The sequence below is a fragment of the Perissodus microlepis genome, chromosome 10, assembly GCF_051167445.1.
Source record: "Perissodus microlepis isolate ML-2025 ecotype Zambia chromosome 10, ASM5116744v1, whole genome shotgun sequence".
NCBI lineage: Eukaryota > Metazoa > Chordata > Actinopteri > Cichliformes > Cichlidae > Perissodus > Perissodus microlepis.
Window position 1 is genome coordinate 24295775 of NC_140470.1, and position 23915 is coordinate 24319689.

At 42.2% G+C, this 23915-nt stretch overlaps 1 protein-coding gene across 5 annotated transcripts in view; it reads right to left on the reverse strand.

Annotated features, from left to right (window-relative positions):
- Positions 1-152: 152 nt before the first annotated feature.
- The window catches only part of larp1 (La ribonucleoprotein 1, translational regulator), a 49604-nt gene continuing 25841 nt past the window's right edge, over positions 153-23915 (reverse strand). For 3 of the 5 annotated variants that reach the window (XM_084940762.1, XM_084940766.1, XM_084940767.1), the window contains exons 4-21: positions 22736-22807; positions 19432-19582; positions 15662-15796; positions 14999-15151; positions 12122-12284; positions 10522-10666; positions 9875-10055; positions 9511-9692; positions 9093-9182; positions 8569-8895; positions 7515-7638; positions 5600-5805; positions 5395-5501; positions 5049-5206; positions 4778-4922; positions 4473-4582; positions 4235-4362; positions 153-3504 (exon numbers count right to left, since the gene is read on the reverse strand). In XM_084940762.1, coding sequence (XP_084796888.1) covers positions 3280-3504; positions 4235-4362; positions 4473-4582; positions 4778-4922; positions 5049-5206; positions 5395-5501; positions 5600-5805; positions 7515-7638; positions 8569-8895; positions 9093-9182; positions 9511-9692; positions 9875-10055; positions 10522-10666; positions 12122-12284; positions 14999-15151; positions 15662-15796; positions 19432-19582; positions 22736-22807 — 2802 coding nt within the window. In that variant the 3' untranslated portion in view covers positions 153-3279. The remainder of the gene's footprint in view (positions 3505-4234; positions 4363-4472; positions 4583-4777; positions 4923-5048; positions 5207-5394; positions 5502-5599; positions 5806-7514; positions 7639-8568; positions 8896-9092; positions 9183-9510; positions 9693-9874; positions 10056-10521; positions 10667-12121; positions 12285-14998; positions 15152-15661; positions 15797-19431; positions 19583-22735; positions 22808-23915) is intronic. The other 2 variants (XM_084940764.1, XM_084940765.1) reach the window with 2 other exon arrangements.

Genomic DNA, 23915 nt, shown 5'->3' on the forward strand with positions numbered 1-23915 from the left:
GGTACCGGTACTAGTTTTATTTTGTTGTATTTATCCGCGACACCTTAAAGGCCGGTCCATGAAAATATTGTCGGGCATAAACCGGTCCGTGGCGCAAAAAAGGTTGGGGACCGCTGTCATAGACAATAGGAATGATCACATGACACCTGGTGTTTGAGGTTTTTTTGTGCGTTTTGTGTTTTTTTTTCTTTATTAAAGGAAAAGCATAATTACTACAAATTACAAATAACACTAATAGCGAATCACGTCAGCCTACAAAGCAGATATTATGAATATTAAATGTTATAATACAAGATCTCATTCAAGTATTTTACATTTTTCCATTTTATATATTTTTTTGTTCCTTTTTTCCTCGTTTTCATCTTTTTTTTCCTCATGACAAGCCTAGGATACTGTAATGTAATGAACTATTGATGTTCATATACAGTTATTTCTTATTCATATGGCTTTATGGAATTTTGTCCTCCCAGTCTCCAGACATCATAGCCAGCCATATTCCTCTGAGCGACATCACATCTTGCTCAGTTTCCTCTCTTCCTTCCATACTTCCATCTTTTATCCCGCACAGCTGGGAACTCTGACCAGCTGAACAGGCAGCGCCCCCTAGAGTTTATATGTTCAGCAGCAGTTCAATGCTGATAGAGATGGATGAAAACTCCCAAAGCACCTGAATCCCCTCAAATGTCCCGAGATGAGTGATGATCACATCAAAGGCTTTGCCGGCTTTGGGAAATGAGTTTTCAGTTCTGAATTATTTCATAGCTCTTTTTTTTCCTCCTCTCCAGTAAACACTTTGATGTTTCAACTGAAACTGATCCAAATCTCCCTGAAGATAAAAGATTAAAGGGGAGGGTGGGCAAAAAATAAAATAAAAAGCAAGTACAGCTTCACTTTGCATTTTCATACAACTCTAAATTTAAGAGGAAGAAACTGAACAACATAACACTGACAGGACAATGTGACAGCCACCTCTGGGGGGAACCCCCCCCCGCCCGCCCGCCCAAAAAAAAAGAAACACAGGCACAGGTGTCTGATGCAGTTTCAAACTGAAGTTATGACTGGAGCAAACATATTAGCTACAAGCACTCAGTAGGTCAGCAGGAAACACTTCTTCCCACATGTCTATTTGCACATGTGCATTTTTTTAATAATTTCTTTTAACTAGAATTTGATGAACTTCTGGTTGAGTTCAAACCCAAAAATCAAATAATTTTCTTCAGTTCTTTTTAGACTTTGCATACATTCTAATTGTAGAAAAACTGAAGGCTGCATAAAAGAATAATATTAGAGATGTTTCTCTCATCTTCACTAAAAAGAAAATATCAAATCAACTGATTTCAACATGAAACACTAGAAGCTTACACATTATTTTTCGTTTTAAACATTGAAGACCCGTTGACGCCCTGATGTCAACTTTCCCTTTTGCGATGTGAGCTACGTTCCCATTTCTGTTTTTATATCAGCCCGACACAGAGTGCTCCTCCAGCATTACAACACTACAAACACTGCAAATTGAAATTAAAATGCATTAAAGACAAATCATGAGACCATTAAAAAAAAAGTTAGAGTACGTACACATGTAAGGCAAATATATATCTGTACTATAGACAATAAAACAAGAGGTGGGGAGCTGTTATCTTTTCTGTTCATCTCTCAAATTTCACATTTACACTCGTGGAGGAAGAGTCGCTCTTCTGCTTGATATCATCAGATTTGATCGTCCTGCACGAAGAGTGACGACTCAACAGGTTGTGAACAAACAATCCAGTCCACGGTGAGGCAAGACGTCGAGCGGTGCATTTTCTACTGAGCGTGCTCACGCTGCTACATCAGTACCTGCCTGTCAGTGTTTTTGCCTGCACCTTACGTTTGGATCCGTGTGAGAACCGGGAAGCGGTGGCGGGCAGCTCGCTGAACGTCTTAGCATCATTAGTGTCTCCACCCAAAGCACCTGCGTCACAGGACGACGGTCCTCTTTGTAACCATCGCCTCTTCAAGTAATCCAGATTGTAATGATTTCCAGTCCTGTAGCGTCACTGATGATCAAGTGATGGATGGATGGATGGACAAACGGATGGATGCAGCTCATCTGACGGGAAGGTGGAGGACGACAGAAAGTCAGGTAGCACCCAAAGGGAGATCAACCCCAACTCTCTATCACGTTTAAGTGTTTTTTTTTTGTTTTTTTTTTCGCGAGGGGTGGGGCGCTGACAAACTTTCACCAGGTTGATGTGTTTCAGCACAAAAAGCCACAACTTGCAATCACAGCGATGAATTACAGGACTTGTAACAGACCAAATGACACTTGGAAGACAGATGAAAGGGGACTGAGGGGGATGGAAAATAAATTTGGCAGAGAGCACCAACTAGTGGCCTCAGCTGGAAATGGTGGTGAGATATATGGGTGACTGATGCTGTACAATCGACAATAAGGTGGCGGGCACAACTTAGAAGCAGTAAAACCATTAAAATAAGGCAACTTTCAATGATCTTGTCCATAGCAAGGGGTTGATGCAAGTCTCTCTCTCTCTCTCTCTCTTTTTTTTTTTTTAAATCATTTGCTTCCTTAAATATTTTCCCCTCAATGTGCAGCCATAAGGTAAATTATTTTTTTCATATATTAGCCCTTTGAAAACTCTCAGGGCGCTGCGGATGACAAAGTTAGTTGCTCGGTTCTAACCACTTTGGTCCAACTGGATGTCAAAGAGCAGTACGGCCTCCAGCGGGCCGTTACTGGGGCTTGTTTTTGTGTTTTTTTTTAGATGCTCAGTCTTGTTCAAACTATTTCCACATCTCAAATTCCACTTCGTGCTGAAGAAATAGTCATCATTAATCTGAGATTTGGATGAGGGATCAAAGATCTTTCAACCAGCAGGACAGTGACGATCAAAGAGGGTCCCAGAGACAGGGAGGGAGGGGCCAAAAACAAGGAGGGAAGAAAAAAAAAATATCCAGAATGTTAAACCTAAACCATCCGGCAAAGGTCTGCACAAGTGTTTTGCAATGGATGGGTTTGCAGACCCATCCATTGCTTGCCTCATTAAGACAAAAAGTTCAGAAACCTTAGCAGTGATCAATAAACCGAGGCATATTATTTATTGTCTCTCTTATTTATCAAACCTTTCACAGGCACAAAAAAAAGAAAAAAAAAAAAAGAAAAAAGATATCACATGCTTGAAATGAAGAGCTGGATGCCCCTCCCCCTCCTGTGGCGCAGAGAGAACCGGCGACTTGCAGACTTGGTTAATTTAGTCTGTGTGGGCCAGTGTGTTTGTGGAGTTACTTCAGTGTTTTGGCATTTGATGCGGGATCAGCAATGGGAGCCGGGGCTTTGTGGCTGGTAGGTTTGGCATCATCCTTGGCTGTGGGAACCTGGGTGGTGGTGGCGTGGGTGGGGCCTGAGCTGGCCTGACTGTGGGGACGGCTGGAGGGCTGAGAGGGGTGCCGGCGGCGACCATCCCCACTGGACGAGTGTCTTCGGCGACTTCCTTCCTCCATAGGCGGCTAAAAGCAGAAATAATCGCATTAGATAACACGCCTAAGGCAACAACATGCTGCGCTTCAAAAAAAACCTTTAAGCTCTTATTGATACAAACGGGAAAACTTGAAGCACGTCAACTCCTGATAAAACAGATAAAACCTAGTGAATCAGCACCAAGGACAGTATCTGTTTCCATGGGACGCCTCAGTCAGTGAGATCATGATAACAGTATAAGGAAACATGCAAACAGCTTCTGCTGCTCAGGCTCAACTCCATTTTCACATTTCACTTGCATCCATTTGGTCCGACTTTCTGTTTTCCTCCCTGTCAGTAGACGCATTGTGAGACCATCATCCTAAATCGAAATGTTGTTTGTTTGCAAGACACCCAACTTTGAAACTGTCCACAGTGTGACATAGGACCACACATCTTTCATGCTCATCTTCTTTGACCTGTCAGAAGTCACATCATCTTCCTGAAGTTAGTTCGTGAACCAATTTTAGGCTCATCTTAGCATTTAAATATCATCAGGTTATATCCTTTATTATCACAGAGAGCTTAAATCCGATATGACACTTCATGTGTGACCTCAAATCTTTTCAGGATAATTTCTTATGAACTTTTGTATCTCAGTTAATCTTTCTTACCTAAGAACTGATCATCGATACTGGAAGTAAGATCATGTCTCTTCAGCCCTATTATACACCTTACAGCCTGCTTATACCTACAAACTTCAAAGAATATTTAACTTACGTCGATTCTGAAATCTTCGAGGCGTTTAAACTTGCCCAGGCACTCCTGCAGCTTGGGTTCAATCTCCAAGTTCTTGGCTTTGGAGTATTTAAGGAAGGCCCAGAACTTCTCAAGTCCATACAGCTGCCCTGTGGTCAGAAAACAAATGTTATTAAACGTGACTGTACAGAAGAGAAGAGCTTGTTCATATAAAAATCTCTGCTGAGGTGCCTCTGAGAGTGTTTTAAGGTTTCCTCACCAGCTTCGTAGTCTTTCATGGTCTCCTCCTGGAAGTCCTTAAAGATGTCTGGTCTGAACTTCTTCTCTAGACCGTAGCTGTAGTACCTGAACAAGCACTCTAAACCGTACCTGCAACACACGCACGTCGAGAGAGGAAAGACAAGAAATATTATATCACACTGAGCTTTGGAAATAACAAAAGCTAGATTCAGACAGCTGCACAGAGCCCGTTTCCACTGTGCTGCCAAAGCTTTACATCTACTCTTCTCCCCATCACTTTCCAATAGTAATGTCACTGCTACATACACAGGTTGCAGATCTTACCTATATCCTTCTTTTCCATCCTCGACCACCAGCTGTCTGAATTCCTCGTACATTTTCCTGTTGAAGTGGTCCCGCAGGAAAAATGACCAGAATCGGAAGAGCGTGTTCATCTCCTGCGACTGGCCGATTCCCAGCCGTTTCCGCTCTGTGATGGAGAAAAAGTGGTCAAATACATGAAGATAAAGGACATAGTTTCAATTAACTTGTAATAATTAATGCTAAACAGTCTCTGATCAGAACTTAAGGGATGTTTAAAAACGAGGAAACGCACCGTTTAGGCAACGCCGGCGGTACTTGTGGTAAACGTGTTGCGTGAAGCCGTTCTCCTTGAGCAGCTCGTGCGATGGGTGCTGGAACTTGGGGAGGGACTGGGGAGTGCAGCCGATGTTACCCAGGGCGGGGGTGCCCTCCGATGGGCTTGCATTAGAGCTGATAGAGAGAAAGGTGGAGGATTAGGTGGAGATCTACTAAAGTCCACCTTCAGTAAACCTTTAGTCTTGTGATCATTTTACGTAAAGGACAGTACACAATATGAATATCTTCTATGCTTTTCCTTTTATGTTCTGGTATTATCAAAGCTGACTGCAGAGCGTGTAACAGAGAGCAGAGTGTCTCACCTGACGGAGGCGGTACGGGACCGATGCTCTCTGGAGTCCATCACCCAACCGACGTGGCACTCCAGGGGCGGGTTGGAGCTGTGCCGGGTCTTCCTCTTCCTAGGCGTCTAAAAGGGCGCGGAAAAAAATCAACATGTTTAGTCGCTGAGCTTTTCATGCTGAACCCAACAGGTTTTGCCACTAAAACACAATTCCAACGTCTCACCTTGGCATCGACGGGCCGACTTTCCTTCACGACTGGGTAGAAGCGAGGCGTCATGGTCGGGTCCTTCCGGTGAGGCGTGCGAGGCGTGCGGGGCGTCCGGGCACTGCGGTAGTTGGGCGAGTCAGGCACGGTAGTTGGCAGCGAGCGAGCTATTGAGGAGGGCTCGGGGGCACCGAAGAGTTTGTTTGCCAAAGCGTCTGTGGGGACTGTGGACGAAGATAGATTTGTTGTAGAAAAGAACCGAAAAACTTCACAAGCAAAGTTTTTAAATCGGCAATCCCGACACACACTTAAACACTTTAAGAGACATCTAATGTCACAACATCTTTGATCTTATAGCTTCATTTATTTCACAGTGTGATGATAATGGACTACAGTAAAGCCACAGCTTGTACCACAGAACCAACATGGATTCAGAACTTCTTAATGTCGCTTTAATGCGAGTGATGTTGAACAAAAATGATAACTCAATGAAAATAATGAGCGTTATTAAAGCCGTTTACAGCACATTTAAAGACTGCAGATTTTAACTGGAGACCAGTAACAGTTCCTACAGAGTACCACCAAGTTGCTGGAAATTGGGTCGTCTCTGTCTTTTAAGTCATAAAGCGAGACCGCATTTCTGTCATTTTAGGCCGACCTCTGGACAAAACACTCAGTGGTTTTCCACAGTAACGTGTGGAGCGCTTAACAGAGCATGTTTAATGGCGAGGTGGTGAGTCGATCACAATAAAACTAATTTTAGAGAAAGATCAGAAGAATATGACATTATTTAGAGCAGCATGCTGCCTCTCTTCTACTCAATCCTTTGTCATTCCATCCAAATTTTCCTCTCAGGAAATTGTTCCAAAGGGAGTTCAAAGATTCCTTCAGACCATTGTTCACATAGGACTATGTCGACATGTTGGCATATTTATTAGCACTGTTGAATGTATCTGCTGTAAAATAAAAATGTGATTTCCATGAATCACTGCTCTGTTTTTGCTGACGCCCATCCTCTTCATTCATTTTCCAGCCTGTTTCTGTCTCGCGTCAAATCTTTCTTTACACAAGCAGCAATACAAAAATCCCCCCAACAACTATGAGATTTATTTTTAGTTTTTTATCTCTTCTAGTTGTGTTGCCATTCTTCATCTGGGTTCTGCTAGGTTGCCTGGTTTTTAAAAATGGGTTCATCTTCTTAGACTTGACCCCCATCTAGGAATTTTTCCAAGATGGGGGTCCTACACGAGGGGGGGAAAAAAGAAAAAGAAAAGGTCTGGGCAAGCCGAGAACTGCCCGACTGTTCTTTCAGTGAAACAGAGCCCAGTTTGCAGCTCTCTCTGTATCTCTTATGGATGATTTAGATGTTCGTAGTGAACTTTGTACAGCTGTGGGTCGTAGCATCACTGCCAGCATTTATGACCGTCTGTGGTACATTATGTGTTAATAACCTTGTGGTCACGAGTGTGGTAGTGTGTGGTCATGTGGTGCCAGCCACTTGATTCTTTGTTGTGGACAATTTGTTTTGTTTTGGGGGGTTTTCACCCCAAAAGGCACTCCTCTTTTATTTCCACTTCTTTGTACACTCCTTCGTGTTCATTTCAATAGTTTTGGCAATCTCCGTCTGGGAATTTACTAGCATTTGTGAGTCCTTATATTGATGCTATGATTGTACTAAGACGATGATTATTATATTCAATGATAAATTCAAAAACTGCATTGAAAAGGTAGCCAGAAATGCAAAGGAGAATTCAACAGCAGTGAACAGGCCTGTCATGGTATTTTCCAGATGTGTAGTTTTCCTTCTAGAGAGGTCTCTAGAGTTTGTGACATGTATACAGCATAGATTTCCTCAGAATCCCCAGATTTGGGTGTGATAATTATTTAAAAACACAAAAGCGTTGTATATTTGGCTGTGTTTATGAGTCCTTACTCTGCTGGGGTCGTGGGGGGCCTGGTGGGACTTCCTGGTTGGGGTCGACAGGCGGCTCAGGGGTCAAGCAGTCAAACTGTTCACGGCTGATCAGGTGGACCTTCTTGAAGTTCTCCACCTCTTGCTGTAAAAATGAGAAAAATCACATGTTAATGCACGAGGCGTGACAAAATGTCTCTTTCTGGGAACCATGATACGAAAACGTCACAAATTAATTAAAATATAAAAGTTTAAAGCCAACTCCAGTCTTCCAGAAAAAAGCACATAAAGTCATTTTCATATTATTTCCCTGTAAACTCCAAAACACCACAGGAAATGTCTCTTACATTCTGGACAAAAACGATTATTAACAGACCTTATCTTCAGCAGTCTGGAGAGTGAGATACAGCTGCAAAAAATAGCTGCTAGAAACACTCTCTTCGCCCTCATATCTGGCATCTGACTGCTCTGACATGAGCGCAACAGCCAGCAGGTTCACGTCAACACAAGTACCCTGAAGTTTCTGCACATGAATACATCCCTAAAGCATGTTTTCTTGTTCCTTCTACAACAAAAGCTAGTTTAAAAACGCCACCAAAACCAAACAGCGATGAATCATCCTCCCTGCCAAGATCATCAAGCGCGACTCACACTGGCTCTATCCCTCCGAGCATCCTCAGATCTCTGACCTTCCATCTTTAGCTCCCCTGCAGCCCATCAGCTCGAGCCCTCAGGCCGAGGCCTTGCGTGTGGGGTTTATTTATAAACAGCATCACTCTGTTCCACACGACACAGGATTTGTGCCGGCGAGTACGTGAAGGTCGCCACAAAGAGTTCAACAATGCAACAATGGGCAGCCACGACAACAAAAAACACAAAAACAACAAAAAACTCTGTTGGGTGTTTTGTTTCCATATCCAGAAACAGCTGAAGGATCTACTCATCACCAGGCTTCAGGTGGAAACGTGTCTAACATGGCAGCGACACAACCTGGACGCTGTCCGACTTCTACATCAGGACGTCGTCGTCTCATAACCCACCAGATTAAGTGCAGAATCAAGCAGAACATCCTCACCTTGATGGTGGCGTATTCGGGCTCGTACGTATCGTCCCACAGGTCCTGCTCGTAGTAGAAGAGCCCGTCGTTGATCACCTTGGCCAGCTCGCTGGTCAACTTGGCGCGCGATGTGTGGTGGCCCGTGCGGTCGCCTCCCGGGTGCTTCCTCAGGTAGGGCGGCGTCTGCGTCACGATCAGGATCTTGTTGACGTCGTGGTCGTCGATCTCACCGTCCGTCTCCTCGTCGGACCAGTCGGTGAAGGTGTTGCGGCGTCCGTCCATCTGCTCCATCTCCTCGTCGAACATGAAGTCGAGCTCCTCGGGTTCGTCCTGCTCGGCTCCGTCCTGAGTGACAAAACAAAGCACAAAAATATTCAAACATTAGCTGATTATGCAAGTTAACTGAAAAACTGATAAAGATTAAAAAGGTGCAGATTTAAAAATCACAGCGTTGCAGAAAGATGAAGCAACAGTCTCAATCTCAAGAAGACTCTAAATAAAATAGCACAAACACATTATATAACACACATTCCCTTCCTCACCTTATTTCCTGAGGTAGCAGCGGAGGGTGAGGAGCCAGGCTGGGGCAACGGGGAGCGAATCGACTCATCCTTTTCCTTCTGCTGCTGATGCTGCAATGAGGAGGACTTCATCAGTCAACCGATCAAACAAGGGGAAATAAAGGAAGGAGGTGGTGGAGGAGGGTACGGAAAGCGAGGTTTGATTAAAGAATGATGTGAAAAGACTAAAACAAAAGGAAAGTGATGCAATGGGGTCATGCAAAAATATATGCTGCAGTTAAAAGAATAAAATAAACTGCAGTGCCTGCTGCTGTGAAGCAAAAGTGATATGATAGACAAAATGAACCTCTAATATAATGACTAACAACCACACATGATCACTTCCTTCTTAAAATGTTTTTAATTCAACATCTTGTTTGTGTTTTGCTCTGAATTTCACCTTTTCTGAGCTGACCTTGGGTCTGGCCGGGGAAGGTCTGGGTCTCTTCTTAACCTCGATCCAGGACTCGGAGTCCAGGTCAGGGAGACTAGCTGAGAGGCCCTTGGGCATGGTCTTGAGGTTGGAGACATCCGGTTCAGCCTTGGTCTGTTGTTGCATTGGTGTGGAGGCCCTGGGAGAACCTGCAGCAGAGAGAAGATTACAGTCAACATTAACTTTGATCACCAGGCAAGGATTACTTATCTTAAAATTCTCACTTTCTTCATGTAAATGAGGGAAATGCACGTTTCAAGCGTGATGCAGAATTGAGGGTCAGTAAATGCTAAACATTACAAAATGTGCAGCTTCAGGTCAGAGTGCTCACCTCTGGGCTCCTCAGCCATCTGTCTTGGAACAAACTCGGGGCAGTTGATGAGCTGGGAGAAGTCAGTATGCGTGTGCGGCATGTTTGGCATGTTCAGGCCCGGCAGCGGCCACTTCTCCGGGTCCACCTTCCGACGGATCTTCATGTCGATAATTTCCACTTCCTTACTGTCCTTCAACGCCTGACGGGGCAGATGAGGGACCGGTTAGCCCAGGTGATTAGTAGAAATTTGCGACCATTCATGTATTGACAAGAAACGGGAAAACTACCCAGACTGACTCTGTCCAAAGGTGAAAATATCCCAGTAGCAAATCTAAAGGTCACTAATTAGAGCTGCATCATTTTTTTAATGTATTTATTCATTTTTTGAAGTTGTACAAAAACCCAAAAATGACCTGCCAAATATTTGTTGTTTGGTACCCTCGAGCTAGTTCTGGACAGAAAACTGTTTCACATAATGAACTACAGAAGCTTCTGGAAAACACAGTTTTAACTTGAACGCTGCTTCACATTATTTTTTCTGCAATTTAATTGCTTGTTTTTCTGTCCTACAGCTGATTTCAGACCAGTTCTGACTGCGTTTAACATGAATTTTTAAATGTGTTCACTGACTGACATCATTCAACCAGTCAAAGAAACGCGCTTACATCCAGAATGATGTTGACGTCGGTAGTGAGGGCCTGAACTCTGTGAAAACTGGCGATGAGTCCGATGGGCAGGAAACCCTCCTGATCCATCTTCCTCCGCAAGAAAAAGTCTCTCTCCAGGTTGTCTAGGCTGAAGTAGTACTCACTGGAAGGAAAAAAACACAGGGAGAAAAGTTGTCAGCAGATGCTGGTATTTCATGCCTAGTCTTTGACATCAGAAGGACTAAAACTAAAGAAGACAAGTAAAGTGAGAAAAGAATAGAAATCAGAGGGAAAGACTGAATGAAAACCAGTCGTAACAAAAATAAGTTATGTAACATTGTCTAGAGGTCAACAGTCATCACATACCTTCCAAACTAAAAACAGAGGATTTAACAAGGTTGCAGAGCCTGAGTAAGTCGGCCAAAAAATGTATTGTTTCGACACACACAGCATCTCCAGCAGCAGGTGCTTTACTGGACTATGTCAGGTATAATCTGAACAGCTTCAGTAATGTTGAAAAGAGATACTTTATTCTTATAAGTGAAGTAAACTTAACCACTTATCAACAACAAGACTGTCAAGCATGCAGACCGGGGGCCAAATGTGGCTTTCTGAAAGAGTCCAAAATCAACTAAATGTGTGACTTTCCAAAGAGTGAAAATGACTCCAATTTCATCAGTGAAATGCACTGCTAGTCCTGCTGTGGGGATAACATTCTTACAACACAGGAGTGTAAACGTATGAAAACTTTGAAGGATTTCTAGACGTCACTTGAAATCTGAACCTCCTAAGATCAAACTGGGCCCTAAGGAGCTGATCAACTTCAATCAGTTTAACAGCTCTGGTTTAAAGCAGTTGACTGTAATGGGAACAAAGATGTGATGAAACCAGTTTCTTTTTGATCCATCATAGTTTGGTTCATTATCTGTGTGACACGGACACACACAATTTGCCTAAAACAAATTCCAGAATATGACACGATGAGGCGGAACAATAGCCGTTTAAATCTGGTGCCAGACAAATGAGGTCACACTACTCAGAGAATCTGGAGAGTGAGATGCAACTGCAAAGTGCTGAAAGATGAACGCAAATGATCAAAACTGATGTTGCAGAACCAGAAATACTGTCTTTTTTTCCATGTTTCCTTATCAAGCAAATCACAGTGCAACTCGGCCACCAACCAGATTCAAGTGTGGAGGCTCAAGCTGCTAGTGTCAAGCACAGATGATGTTTAGCTCCATCTCCAGCGCCACACCACAAATGTCTAGTAACAGTTTGTACCAGTTGAACCCATTCAACTGACATTAGTGCAGCAATTTCCCAAACTAAGCAGATCTAATCTTAGGAGGAAGAAAAGCCAAGCCATGAAGTCAAGATGTGACATCATGCAACCTTAAGGTCTGCCATCTTTGCAAAAGCCAATCATTTCATCTCATTATGCTTCAATGCTGAGATCAGAGTTGTGAAAAATTCTCTCCACCGTCATTTGGTCAGAGAAGAGACATGAAGAGCTCATCACTTCTGCAGCACATCTGCACATAATGTCCGAACGCAACCCAATAAATACGAGTTTACCCCCGACATCGGCCTATTCCTGTGACAGAGAAGCTAAACTCACATTTGCCGCTTGATGTAGTCCTTCAGCAGATCCTGATCGACAGAGTAAAGGTCATTGCTGCTCATGTTGTCGTAATAGTAGGTCACTGAGTTGCTGAACTTCTGTCCGTAGGGTCCGTCTTTTACGTCGTAGGACTTGTAGCTGTAGTGATAGTCGTAGTGGCCTTGAAGGGAGAGGAGCAGTCGGTTAGACAGAAAGCGTGCAGCACGGCGTGCATACATTACTCGTGTGAAAGACTGTGCACGGGAACAGCAGATGCTCTCTGCGTTGTGAACCTTCTCAGCTATCAGTGCTCACATTGTTTTTCCCCTTTACTATTCATTTCTTGCAAAACCAGCCAATCAAAAGATTAAAATTCTTCCACTTGCTATTAGTAGGCAGCAAAATTGATTGGGAAGTGCATCTTTGTTCTCAGATCGATGCTATCTGATGGCTCTCACATTGAAGACCTGAGAGAAGACTCTTATACTGACACTCACCCCCAAAGCATTAATTCTTATTCAAGTACTGTTAATTTTATTCTGTTTCACCATTTCTATTAAAAATCCCCTAAGAATAGTTTTTAAATGTTCCATTTATTGCATCTCTTTCGTACCATATTGTCACTTACGCTGCTAGTTATAGTTAGGAGTGAGAATTATCGACGGTTACACAAGAATGAAAACAGCAGACTGACAATCAGTAAGTACGAGCAGATTAATGAGAATAAGTCTCAAGTTTAACTGCTGTTTAACTCAAAAGCTATTCAAGGCACAGCTAAGAAAAAAAAAATGTGTTAAGATGTAAATCATAAAGAGCGCAGAAGTGAAGGAGCAGTGAGCCTCTTAAAATACAATTACACTGTGTGTGTGTGTGTGTGTGTGTGTGTGTGTGTGTGTGTGTGTGTGTGTGTGTATTGGCATATGTAGGAGGGCACCCACTTGAGGGCTGAGTAAATACACAAAGACAAAGTTCATGTGCTGAGCATTAACTGAAAGTCTCTTCAGCGCTGCTCAAAGTCAACAACCTCAAAAAAGTTGAAAAAAAAAAGGGAGAAAAGTGGAAATAAAATTGCTTCACTCACATTTTTGGCCACCGTTATAAAGTTTATGAGTAGCCGGTGCTTCTGGGAAGGAGGGTGTAGGATAAAATGAGGAAAATGAGTACATGAAGAGAGAGGTGGGGGCAGGAATAAGGGAAAATGTATGTATGAAAAGAGTGAAAACAACAGGGAAGTGGGAGGGAGACTCTGGCCAAAACCAACAAGCCTTCAGGGAAACCAGTTTCTCCTGCTGGAGCCAAGGCCAGTCCTCATTCCAACACTCTCTGGTTGTTATTGCACTTCTTTGTTTTTACTCTAGCCTTGGTGGGGGCCAGATCAGGGTCATCAAACACTCGGATTCAGAGCCGTGGCAGCCAAAGAAACCAAAACTAGATAAGACACTGTCTACCTGTACCAACTTAATTCATCCAATTCACCAGCTTAAATCCTTGAAACACTGATAAAGAGAAAGTTACTGTACTCCATGATTGCAGATGAACAGAAGACTGGACTGGAAGTAAAACCCTCAAACTATACTATTAACACAAGTTCACTTAAGTTCATGGGGAGTCTTTCCACAAAAGCTGTGTGGGTAATGGGTTTGTCAAAGCACTCAAAACACTGACATCACCAACCAAACAGTACAAAATTAAAAACTGAGATGTCTCCTGTGAAAGTAATTTTGAAAGGATTTAGCCCAGGTAGCTTTACTTTCAGTGCTGAGATCAGAGTTGTGAAAGTTCTCTCCACAGATGTTTAGTCAGAGAAGAGACATGAAGAGCTCATCACTTCTGCAGCACATCTGTTATAGTGATACCAAGCGCTCTGCCATATCACAGCGTCTGCAATAATAGCTGTAAATTCTTAAGTGATATAAAAATGTTATATAGCGATACCCCACGTTTACGTCCCCTGGTGTGCACAATGGCACGTCCAAGACCGAGGAACACTCGTGTGCCTCCAATGATGATTCAGTATCTAAAAAGAGGCCTACTTCAACAATCTCCACACACAATACTCTGCAAAAATATCCATGAAAACAGTTCCTGCCAACAGTGAAAAATAAACTTGTTTCGCCACTTGGTGCTAAAAAATACACAGTAGAGTACAGCCAGTGCAGCTCAAATGTAAACACATTCAAACAAGCGTTGCTAGCTGCGGTCCATATGACAGGAAGAACAAATGGTGGATGGAAGTTTCTGCTGCTGCTGGTTAAAAAGCTCCAACCAGGATACGCCATCCAAGGAAGAAACGCTTTATTATGTGACAATACTGTGCAGCTCGTTTTCTCCAGCATTAAGAAATCATGTTATACTTAGAATTTCCAGAGAAAACACTACAAGGCTACTTTTGTGCTGAGATGTGACTTCTGCTGTGTCACTGTTATTGCACTATTATCTGGCTACCACCTTGCTTCAGTGCATTCAGACCTCAAATTAGGAAACATGTCATGAATGACAGTGACTCAGGACAAGGTCTGAACATGCCCTTTGCTTACCTACATTTTTTTCTTGTATCAAATTTCCTTGAAATATTGTGATCTCTCTCTTGCACCAGTGCACATTCAATGAACCCACAGTGTATTGTATTTACATCACATTGTCAATTTCAGTGTGTAAGTATCCTGCATGATGCTGATTTGTCAGTGCAGTCTGGTCAGCCTTTTAACTTAAAAGGGAAAAAAAAAAAAAAAAAAAAAAACAACTTACTGTGCTTAAAAAAACAAAAACGATGTTCATGACCACAAACTATATTAAAAAACTATATTACTTATAAACATTTTGAGGACACCTGCCTAGCGGTGAAAAAAGTGTTCTTTTGATATTTCTGAGTCGTCTAAAACGAGTAAGACGTACCTCTCCCGGCACCTCTGCCTCGTCCCCGACCTCTTCCTCTTCCACGTCCTCGACCTCTGAATCCTCCGCGGAATGGCGCCCCCTCACTCTTCACGCTGGAAACCTCATCGTGGTCGTCACGCCACTCGCGCTCATACTTTTGGCTATGCCAATCTGCAGGGAAGCCAACCATATTCCTGTCAGCAAACACTAAACCAGACTGGATAAGTAGGTCTGAACAAATATCCAACGAGGCTAACTAATTCTCTTTCTTACTAGTTTTCTAAATTGTGATAAAACACATTTGAATACGATACAGCGTCTTCCTAACAGCGAGTAGATTTCATTTCCTGAACACAAGTGGAGTAATACGTGAAGTGCACAGCTGAATGGTGAAGCTATCAAAGCAGAAGTATAAAATTAGCAGTCGAGCGTGCACACACACACACAAATCTCTCCACATCCTGCTGCTGAGTCATGTGCACTTTCTTAACCAGCTAAATGTAATAATATGCTCTGTATTATCAACATCTAAAGACACGGCAGCAAAGCCACTTCCAGTAGTTGCATATTCAGATGTGCTATCATGTGCAAGCACCAGAGATGACCGCCATGTGGAGCCAACTTCCTACTACCTCTCACCCAAAATAAACCTGTTACCAAGTGAAGACGTCACAGACTGACCTCTGAGGTCGTTCCTGGCGTTGGGAGGCAGGCGCGGGTTTTCATTCTGTCTGCTGTTGTTCCTAGAGGCCGAGCGCTCCCTGGGCCCCTCTGACTTCACCTCGATCATCAGAGGAACCCACTTCTGCTTGTTTCCTGTTTTCAAATGACATGTAGAGGAAACACCGTTAAAAGGAAGAACAAATCCATGGACTGTTTCAGATGACTTTATTTTATTTATTCATTCTTACATCTACCAAATGAATATCTTAATCACCACCATGCTTTTTGTGTTTAGAAACAGCATATCTGTAAGCTAGATGATTGGCTGATTCTAATAGCCTTTAGATATGTGCATGTGATAAACATACAACTTTTATTCTGAAAAACTGATCATCGCTTCCAGGACTTTCATAGATGTAAATGTATCCTGCAGTACCCTGGCTGTCCAGCAGGGTGCCTCACAGAGCTGCCATCTGAAAGGACTGCAGGTTGTCAGGGTGCTGTGTGGACATGTGGTTAAGTTTGTGATAGACAGCACGTGCAATAAAGAAGGGAAGTGACTGTCCCTGCAAATGTAAGAGATGTGGTCATCAACCCTCTTGTTCTTAAAATACTTGGTTGCTTGTACTTGACAGCAGGTCTTTGTTTACTTATGCATCTCGCTTAAAAGGTAGCTTGTAAATTTACTTATATTCCACATTTTGTGGCAATTGCAGCCTTCCGTGCAGGCCCGTCATTTCCCTTCTCCCTCCCTCCTGCTTGTGGTATCTGAAAACCTTACCCATGTGTCCACGTGACACCGTGACAATCAGCTGTCCTTTTAAACTGCAGCTCTGCAAGGCAGCCTGCTGGACAACTAGAGCCAATTAAACTCTACTTAAAACAGAGCCTGTTTTACTCAGTCCTGGTGATTTACCTGTGGCTGAAAGCCAAAACCTTTTTGATGGGCACGAAAAACATGATTCATTTGCTTCAATACTGTGATCAGAGTTGTTCAAGTTCTCTTCATTTTAACATTTTAGTCAGAGAAGAGACATGAAACTCATCACCTCCACAGCACATATACAAAAACCGACAAATGCATCTCCAGGAACAAGAAGTTTTACTATTATAAACCCAACTGCTTTAAAATTGATACGAGTACATAAAAATGTGCACTGTATGCACTGAACTTAAATACTGCAATTCAGTGTATAAATAACTTCATTGTTTAAGTCTCTTCATCAATACAACAACTGGCCTGAATTGTTAGGAAAAGAAAACGAACGGGCAGGTCGGTGCTAAAATTCGTGCCAGACCATTTGTATGACGGTATGTTTTTTGAGGGGTGATGAAAACATGAGAGCCAGGAAACGCCCCCCTCCTCCACACACACAGAGCAAATTCAGCCATGCACACTGAGGGCCAGCTATGCTGTGAAGGTCAGAAAGCACTCGCTGGCTGCCTGGCTGGCACGGTTTAAACCTTTAACTGCTGCCAAAACTGCTAAACTATAACCAGCCACCACAAACTTCTCCTAAATGATCTGTTATGGGCATGAATTTAAAAGGCAACCTGTATTTGACTTCGAGTGATACAACCTTGTACTGTAACTGACTCTGCTTATTTAGATTTGCTCCCACACTACTAACGTGGTTATTACAATTAAAACACGCTTTGTTTAAGCAGCCATGAAAGACCCAACTTATCTTGCACTCACTTTACCCTTTACACGTGGAGTGAATGCATCAAGCGACGCATTTGAGACACTGATAAACATAGGCAAAGGTGGCCTTTTGTTCTCTGATATTACACGGGGAGTACGGCGTACAGGGAGTGCAGAATTATTAGGCAAATGAGTATTTTGTCCACATCATCCTCTTCATGCATGTTGTCTTACTCCAAGCTGTATAGGCTCGAAAGCCTACTACCAATTAAGCATATTAGGTGATGTGCATCTCTGTAATGAGAAGGGGTGTGGTCTAATGACATCAACACCTATATCAAGTGTGCATAATTATTAGGCAACGTCCTTTCCTTTGGCAAAATGGGTCAAAAGAAGGACTTGACAGGCTCAGAAAAGTCAAAAATAGTGAGATATCTTGCAGAGGGATGCAGCAGTCTCAAAATTGCAAAGCTTCAGAAGCGTGATCATCGAACAATCAAGCGTTTCATTTAAAATAGTCAACAGCGTCGCAAGAAGCGTGTGGAAAAACCAAGGCGCAAAATAACTGCCCATGAACTGAGAAAAGTCAAGCATGCAGCTGCCAAGATGCCACTTGCCACCAGTTTGGCCATATTTCAGAGCTGCAACATCACTGGAGTGCCCAAAAGCACAAGGTGTGCAATACTCAGAGACATGGCCAAGGTAAGAAAGGCTGAAAGACGACCACCACTGAACAAGACACACAAGCTGAAACGTCAAGACTGGGCCAAGAAATATCTCAAGACTGATTTTTCTAAGGTTTTATGGACTGATGAAATGAGAGTGAGTCTTGATGGGCCAGATGGATGGGCCCGTGGCTGGATTGGTAAAGGGCAGAGAGCTCCAGTCCGACTCAGACGCCAGCAAGGTGGAGGTGGAGTACTGGCTTGGGCTGGTATCATCAAAGATGAGCTTGTGGGGCCTTTTCGGGTTGAGGATGGAGTCAAGCTCAACTCCCAGTCCTACTGCCAGTTTCTGGAAGACACCTTCTTCAAGCAGTGGTACAGGAAGAAGTCTGCATCCTTCAAGAAAAACATGATTTTCATGCAGGACAATGCTCCATCACACGCGTCCAAGTACTCCACAGCGTGGCTGGCAAGAAAGGGTATAAAAGAAGAAAAACTAATGACATGGCCACCTTGTTCACCTGATCTGAACCCCATTGAGAACCTGTGGTCCATCATCAAATGTGAGATTTACAAGGAGGGAAAACAGTACACCTCTCTGAACAGTGTCTGGGAGGCTGTGGTTGCTGCTGCACGCAATGTTGATGGTGAACAGATCAAAACACTGACAGAATCCATGGATGGCAGGCTTTTGAGTGTCCTTGGAAAGAAAGGTGGCTATATTGGTCGCTGATTTGTTTTTGTTTTGTCTTTGAATGTCAGAAATGTATATTTGTGAATGTGGAGATGTTATATTGGTTTCACTGGTAAAAATAAATAATTGAAATGGGTACATATTTGTTTTTTGTTGAGTTGCCTAATAATTATGCACAGTAATAGTCACCTGCACACACAGATATCCCCCTAAAATAGCTAAAACTAAAAACAAACTAAAAACTACTTCCAAAAACATTCAGCTTTGATATCAATGAGTTTTTTGGGTTCATTGAGAACATGGTTGTTGTTCAATAATAAAATTATTCCTCAAAAATACAACTTGCCTAATAATTCTGCACTCCCTGTATTTGCAAAGGCACAAGTGGAGAGCACAAAATCATCTACCACATAAAGTGTACCCCTGTACTGGTTTGCATTAGTCATCCTTTGATTGGCCATTTAAAAGCAAAAACAACAACAACAAAAAAAACCCCAAAAAAACAAAAAAAACCAGCAGCACAATCCTAACATCTTTTAGTTCACAGTTCTGGAGTCATTACTGCCATTTTTAAAGCCGCTTAACTGAAATCCTTTCATTTGTATTTCATCAACCTTACCACCAACTTTAGCACCAGATACTAATGAAGCCAATTATTTAAAAGCGAGAACCCCAAAAGCTCAGAGTGGACTTTTTCCTTCAAAAGTTTTAATGTCAAAACCAGATTCTTTAGCAAGCACTATTATTATAGACAAATTATTAAATCAGTTTAATCATTGGTCACCTTTTTTCTTCGGTCCGTTCTTCTGGGAGTCGTCGTCACCGTTCTTTTCCTCTCCCGAGTCGTCTGACTTGGCCTTCACGTTCTCCTTGCTCTCTTCATTGCTCTCCCTTTTCTCCTTTAACTCCTTTTTAACCATCGTCTTTTTGGTGCCCTAAGTAGACGGGAAACACATTCAAACCGCTATTTAGAGGAGGCGAAGAAAAGTCCATGAAAGGAGACTGAGACAATTTCATGTAAGACTTGAATTATATGGAACTTGCTACAATGAATTCTTAATACACTTGCTTAACAAATTACACTGGCAAAGATTCTGTATAATGTTACACATTTTTACCATTTGATTTAAGTAAAATTAAAGCATTATTTAAAAAAACCTTTAACAGTTGGCACTTTGACTGGACAGGTTAGCTTTCAGTAACCAAGGGCTCATTTTCACTGAACCAACATCGCTTTTATAATCTTGACCTAGAGTTGAGCAACTCGGTATGTTTACATACGCACACACACAGCCAGCAGTTTTTTTTTAGTATTTTAAATCTTTTTTTTTTTTAGTTTTTAAAAATAAAAAAGTTTGCAATAAATCGAATGCAAACAGGAAAAAGAAGCTCCTAAACCAGCAGTCTAGTGTGTAAAATCAAGAGGCTTTGGATTAATAAATATTGTGGGATTGATGTTTAATGAAGGCTAAAACTGCAAATACCCACCAGGTCATAAAGGTGATTGGGACAAAGGTAACTTTGCTTGTGGTTTGGGGTTTACGTGACCTTTTTTTGGGACTGCAGCAGAGTAACACACTGCTCCTACTGCCCTACACCCCAGCCTAACCTGGCACAGTAACGGACACTGGGTAGTTCACCATATATAAAGTGGCTCTGCTGGTTATCTTTGCTCCCAGAGCTGATATAGTAGTTTATTCAAATCGGCCGCTCCTCTGTGTTACGACAGCTCAGCTATCAGCAACATGCATATCTGCAAACTATGGCACTCCTGAGGTCTTTGCACAAGAGTCACGTAAATTTGTGTGAAGTTGGGTAAATAAAAGTTGGGTAAATAAAAGCAAGTTCATTTCCATGAACACACACACAGCCATGCAGACCCTTTATTAAGTTTAATATGATCATACAAACTCAATTCAAAGACCAGACCAACCCAAACAGACTTGGTATTTCTGAACAACAGTAAGAAAGAAAGCAGTCTGTAAAAAAGTCAACATTAAAAAAGTGCAAAATATTAAATTATACTACAAAATAAAAGCATTTTTAAATTAAATTACACCAAAAGCTAAAAGGAACCCATTTCAAATCTTGCTACTGAAAGCATTTGTATTACACATAATTTTATTTGTTTGTAGCTTTAAGAGAGACAATTTGTAATCTGTCTTTTTAACTTTGTACCTCCAACAGAAAATTAAGAATCTTGCAAGGCTTGAACGCTCCACTTTGCTGAAAATAACATAAACCAGATTACTCATAATTCTTAATACAATTTCAGACAGTGACTGCACATCTGACCTTACACACCAGCTAAAGTAATTCCTTTCAAATATATAACTGTGTATTATGCAAAGCTGACACGTGCTGGGCCTAAACATTACATACTGTGAAGTTTATTTTTGAGACTTACCCTACAATGATTCAGTCAGCTAATATATTATTAACCCTTTTAACCAATGTAAAATTTTTCCAAAGAAATCACTGAGCTATAAAGACAAAAAAAAAAGTTAAACCAACTCCAAACGAATGTTAACGTTTTACCTCAGATGGCATCCAACCCCTATATTATACAATATAGAGCAGCGGTCCCCAACCCCCGGGCCTCGGACCGGTACCGGTCCGTGAGTCATTTGGTACCGGGCCGCGAGAGTTGAGGCTCAGGTGTGAAATGTATAGTTTTCAGGGTTTTTATCAGTTTTCAGCGTTATTTTGTTATCGTTTTTATCGTTTACTCGGTTTTCCTGGGTCTTTTCACGTGTGTTATGAATAAATTTTCTTTTTTTCGGTACCGGTACTAGTTTTATTTTGTTGTTTTTATCCGCGACACCTTAAAGGCCGGTCCGTGAAAATATTGTCGGGCATAAACCGGTCCGTGGCGCAAAAAAGGTTGGGGACCGCTGATATAGAGAACACAAATAGCACAAAGCAAAGAAGTCTGGCTTTATTGGGTTATCTCTGTCATCCTCTTTTGCCAACTCTTTCTTTAGGCCAAGCTTAGAATGAACAAATCTTTTAAATCTAATTTGGAATAAAATGGGATAAATGAGAAGGAAAGAAAAAGAACAAAATCCTAACAGCACAACAGGTTTTCCAAATTCAGTAGTGCAGAGTTTTGTAGCAATACTGAGTCTGAAAATCACTTTCTGTTCTAGCACATGTAGTACCGTTTTATTCAACAGTCCAAATTCTTGTCTACATTCATCTACTATGCTGTGCCTTTGATGGCAATCTATGATGCTCATTTCTGCTTTTTGGCTGCACTGCAGCAATTTTTTTATTTTAGCACCCATCTCCTTAACACCCCCTCTCCCTCTGACCCCACTTCCGATTGACTGCCCCTCACCAGGCTTCCAAAAAGAGAGCACAAAACTTGTAGGCTCCGCCTCCTCTGACATCAGCTCATAATAGATTAGAAAACCCTTTGACATCAGCTGCTCAGAGCAGCCTGGAGCTTGAACATCTGACTCAGAGATTACATTTACAAATATGCTGACCTTATTATATGAGCTCCACCATCATATGTGACAGAAACAAAGGAACAACACAACAGGCCCCCCTCAAAAACTGCATAATGAATCAAAAACATGGCACCGGTGACCATTACATGACTCAGCAGATGATGATGATGATGATGCAAAATGACACTGACAGGGAAGAATCATAAAAAAATAAATAAGTCATTAACTTACTGCTCACTGAGTAATGATTGTTGTTAATGGGAAGAAAATACTGAGATTTCCTCTGAGTTTAAATGGACAGAAGTTGACAGTTTGTCTCATAACAAAGGCTCTCCTAAGGTTACCATGGGATACGGCCACTTAAAGGCACAAGGCTTACCCAGTGTCTTAAAAGAAATGTTCAAAAACTTCTTTCACATACAGAAAAATTACAAATAACAGTCACAGCACAAATGCCTTTAGTCAAAAAGTGAATTATCTGGATTTTTGTTTAATTCTAAAAAGGGTAAAGCGATACTTCTGTGAGTGTAATGCTAAGTTTTACATATTCCACTTGTTTTTGGTCTAAAAATCAGATACAGTTATTGAAAGTGAACAGGTAGGCAGGCAGCAGGGTTCATGGGTTGAACTTACAGTGAATTTCCATGAGTCTCTGACCTGCCTGACAGTCGGCGGGCAGGACACGGTCCGTGTCACTGCCTCGATCTGAACAGAGGGAGGGAAGAGCAGTTTAGAGAAGACAATGAGGTGAACCATGATGCACAGACAGACAAACACACAGACACACACGTACGGTATGTAAAGATGTTTAAAAAAAAGAAGCTCTAATGCTAAGCAGTTAAGATGGATCAAAGCTTTCTAGCACCCGACCAATTAATCAGTGTACTTCCCAGCCCTGTAGTTATAATCTGGTAGTTTTCGGATATAGTGCAGATCAGACCTACTGGGCTTTTATAGCCTGCACTCCTCTGCTCCAACAACATCATGCTTTTTATTGGTGTTGTCAAAAACAATGAAAATGCCAAGTCAATGTTGCACAAGCTGTGGATAATAAGAAGCATCTGCTGCAACTATTAGTCGGCCGAGCTCCCTCTGGGCCTTCCACACTACAGCCAAGCTCATCTCAGTGGAGACAAAGCTAATGTGTGTCATAACATCAAGAGGTTTATTGCTGTGAAATCTGTGCGGCTTGGAAGAGGAGTGAGGATACTTTCAGCGATGACAGAATGGTGTGAGATAAACCATTAAAGGATCAGGTGTGAGCGGTTCAGTGAGTTTTCTTAATCAATAACACTGCTGTCGGCATTTTCAGCCGCACAAAGCTAAGATCACAAGGATGCTGAGTCATTCTTCCTGCGCTACAGGAAGGCACTGATGACGCGTCTCTTTCAGCCACTTTCATAATGAGACATTTCTAATCCCAAGCATAGGAACAGTTAACCAAAAACCCATCCCAGAAAGCAGCACCGCCCTGCTATTTACGGTGGGTGAATGAAAGAAAGAAAATTACAGGCAGGACACTGATGAGATGATAAAAATGGGGTGAAAAATGAAAATACAATCAAGTATAGATGACATGACACCAGAAGCCACTGTGGACTAAACAGTCACATGCATCTATATGGCTTTTCTCCCCGGACTGCAGGGGAAGAGGGGCTTACTTCTGCCTGCATGACTCAGACAACCTACAGTTATATATGTGGCAGTAGCTACTTAGGCTGCTGCTCTCTAAGAGGTGTGGAGTGGTTCTGACTGTAATGGCACAAAAGGGCTGATAACATGACACACTGAATTTTATACCATTATTTTTTGC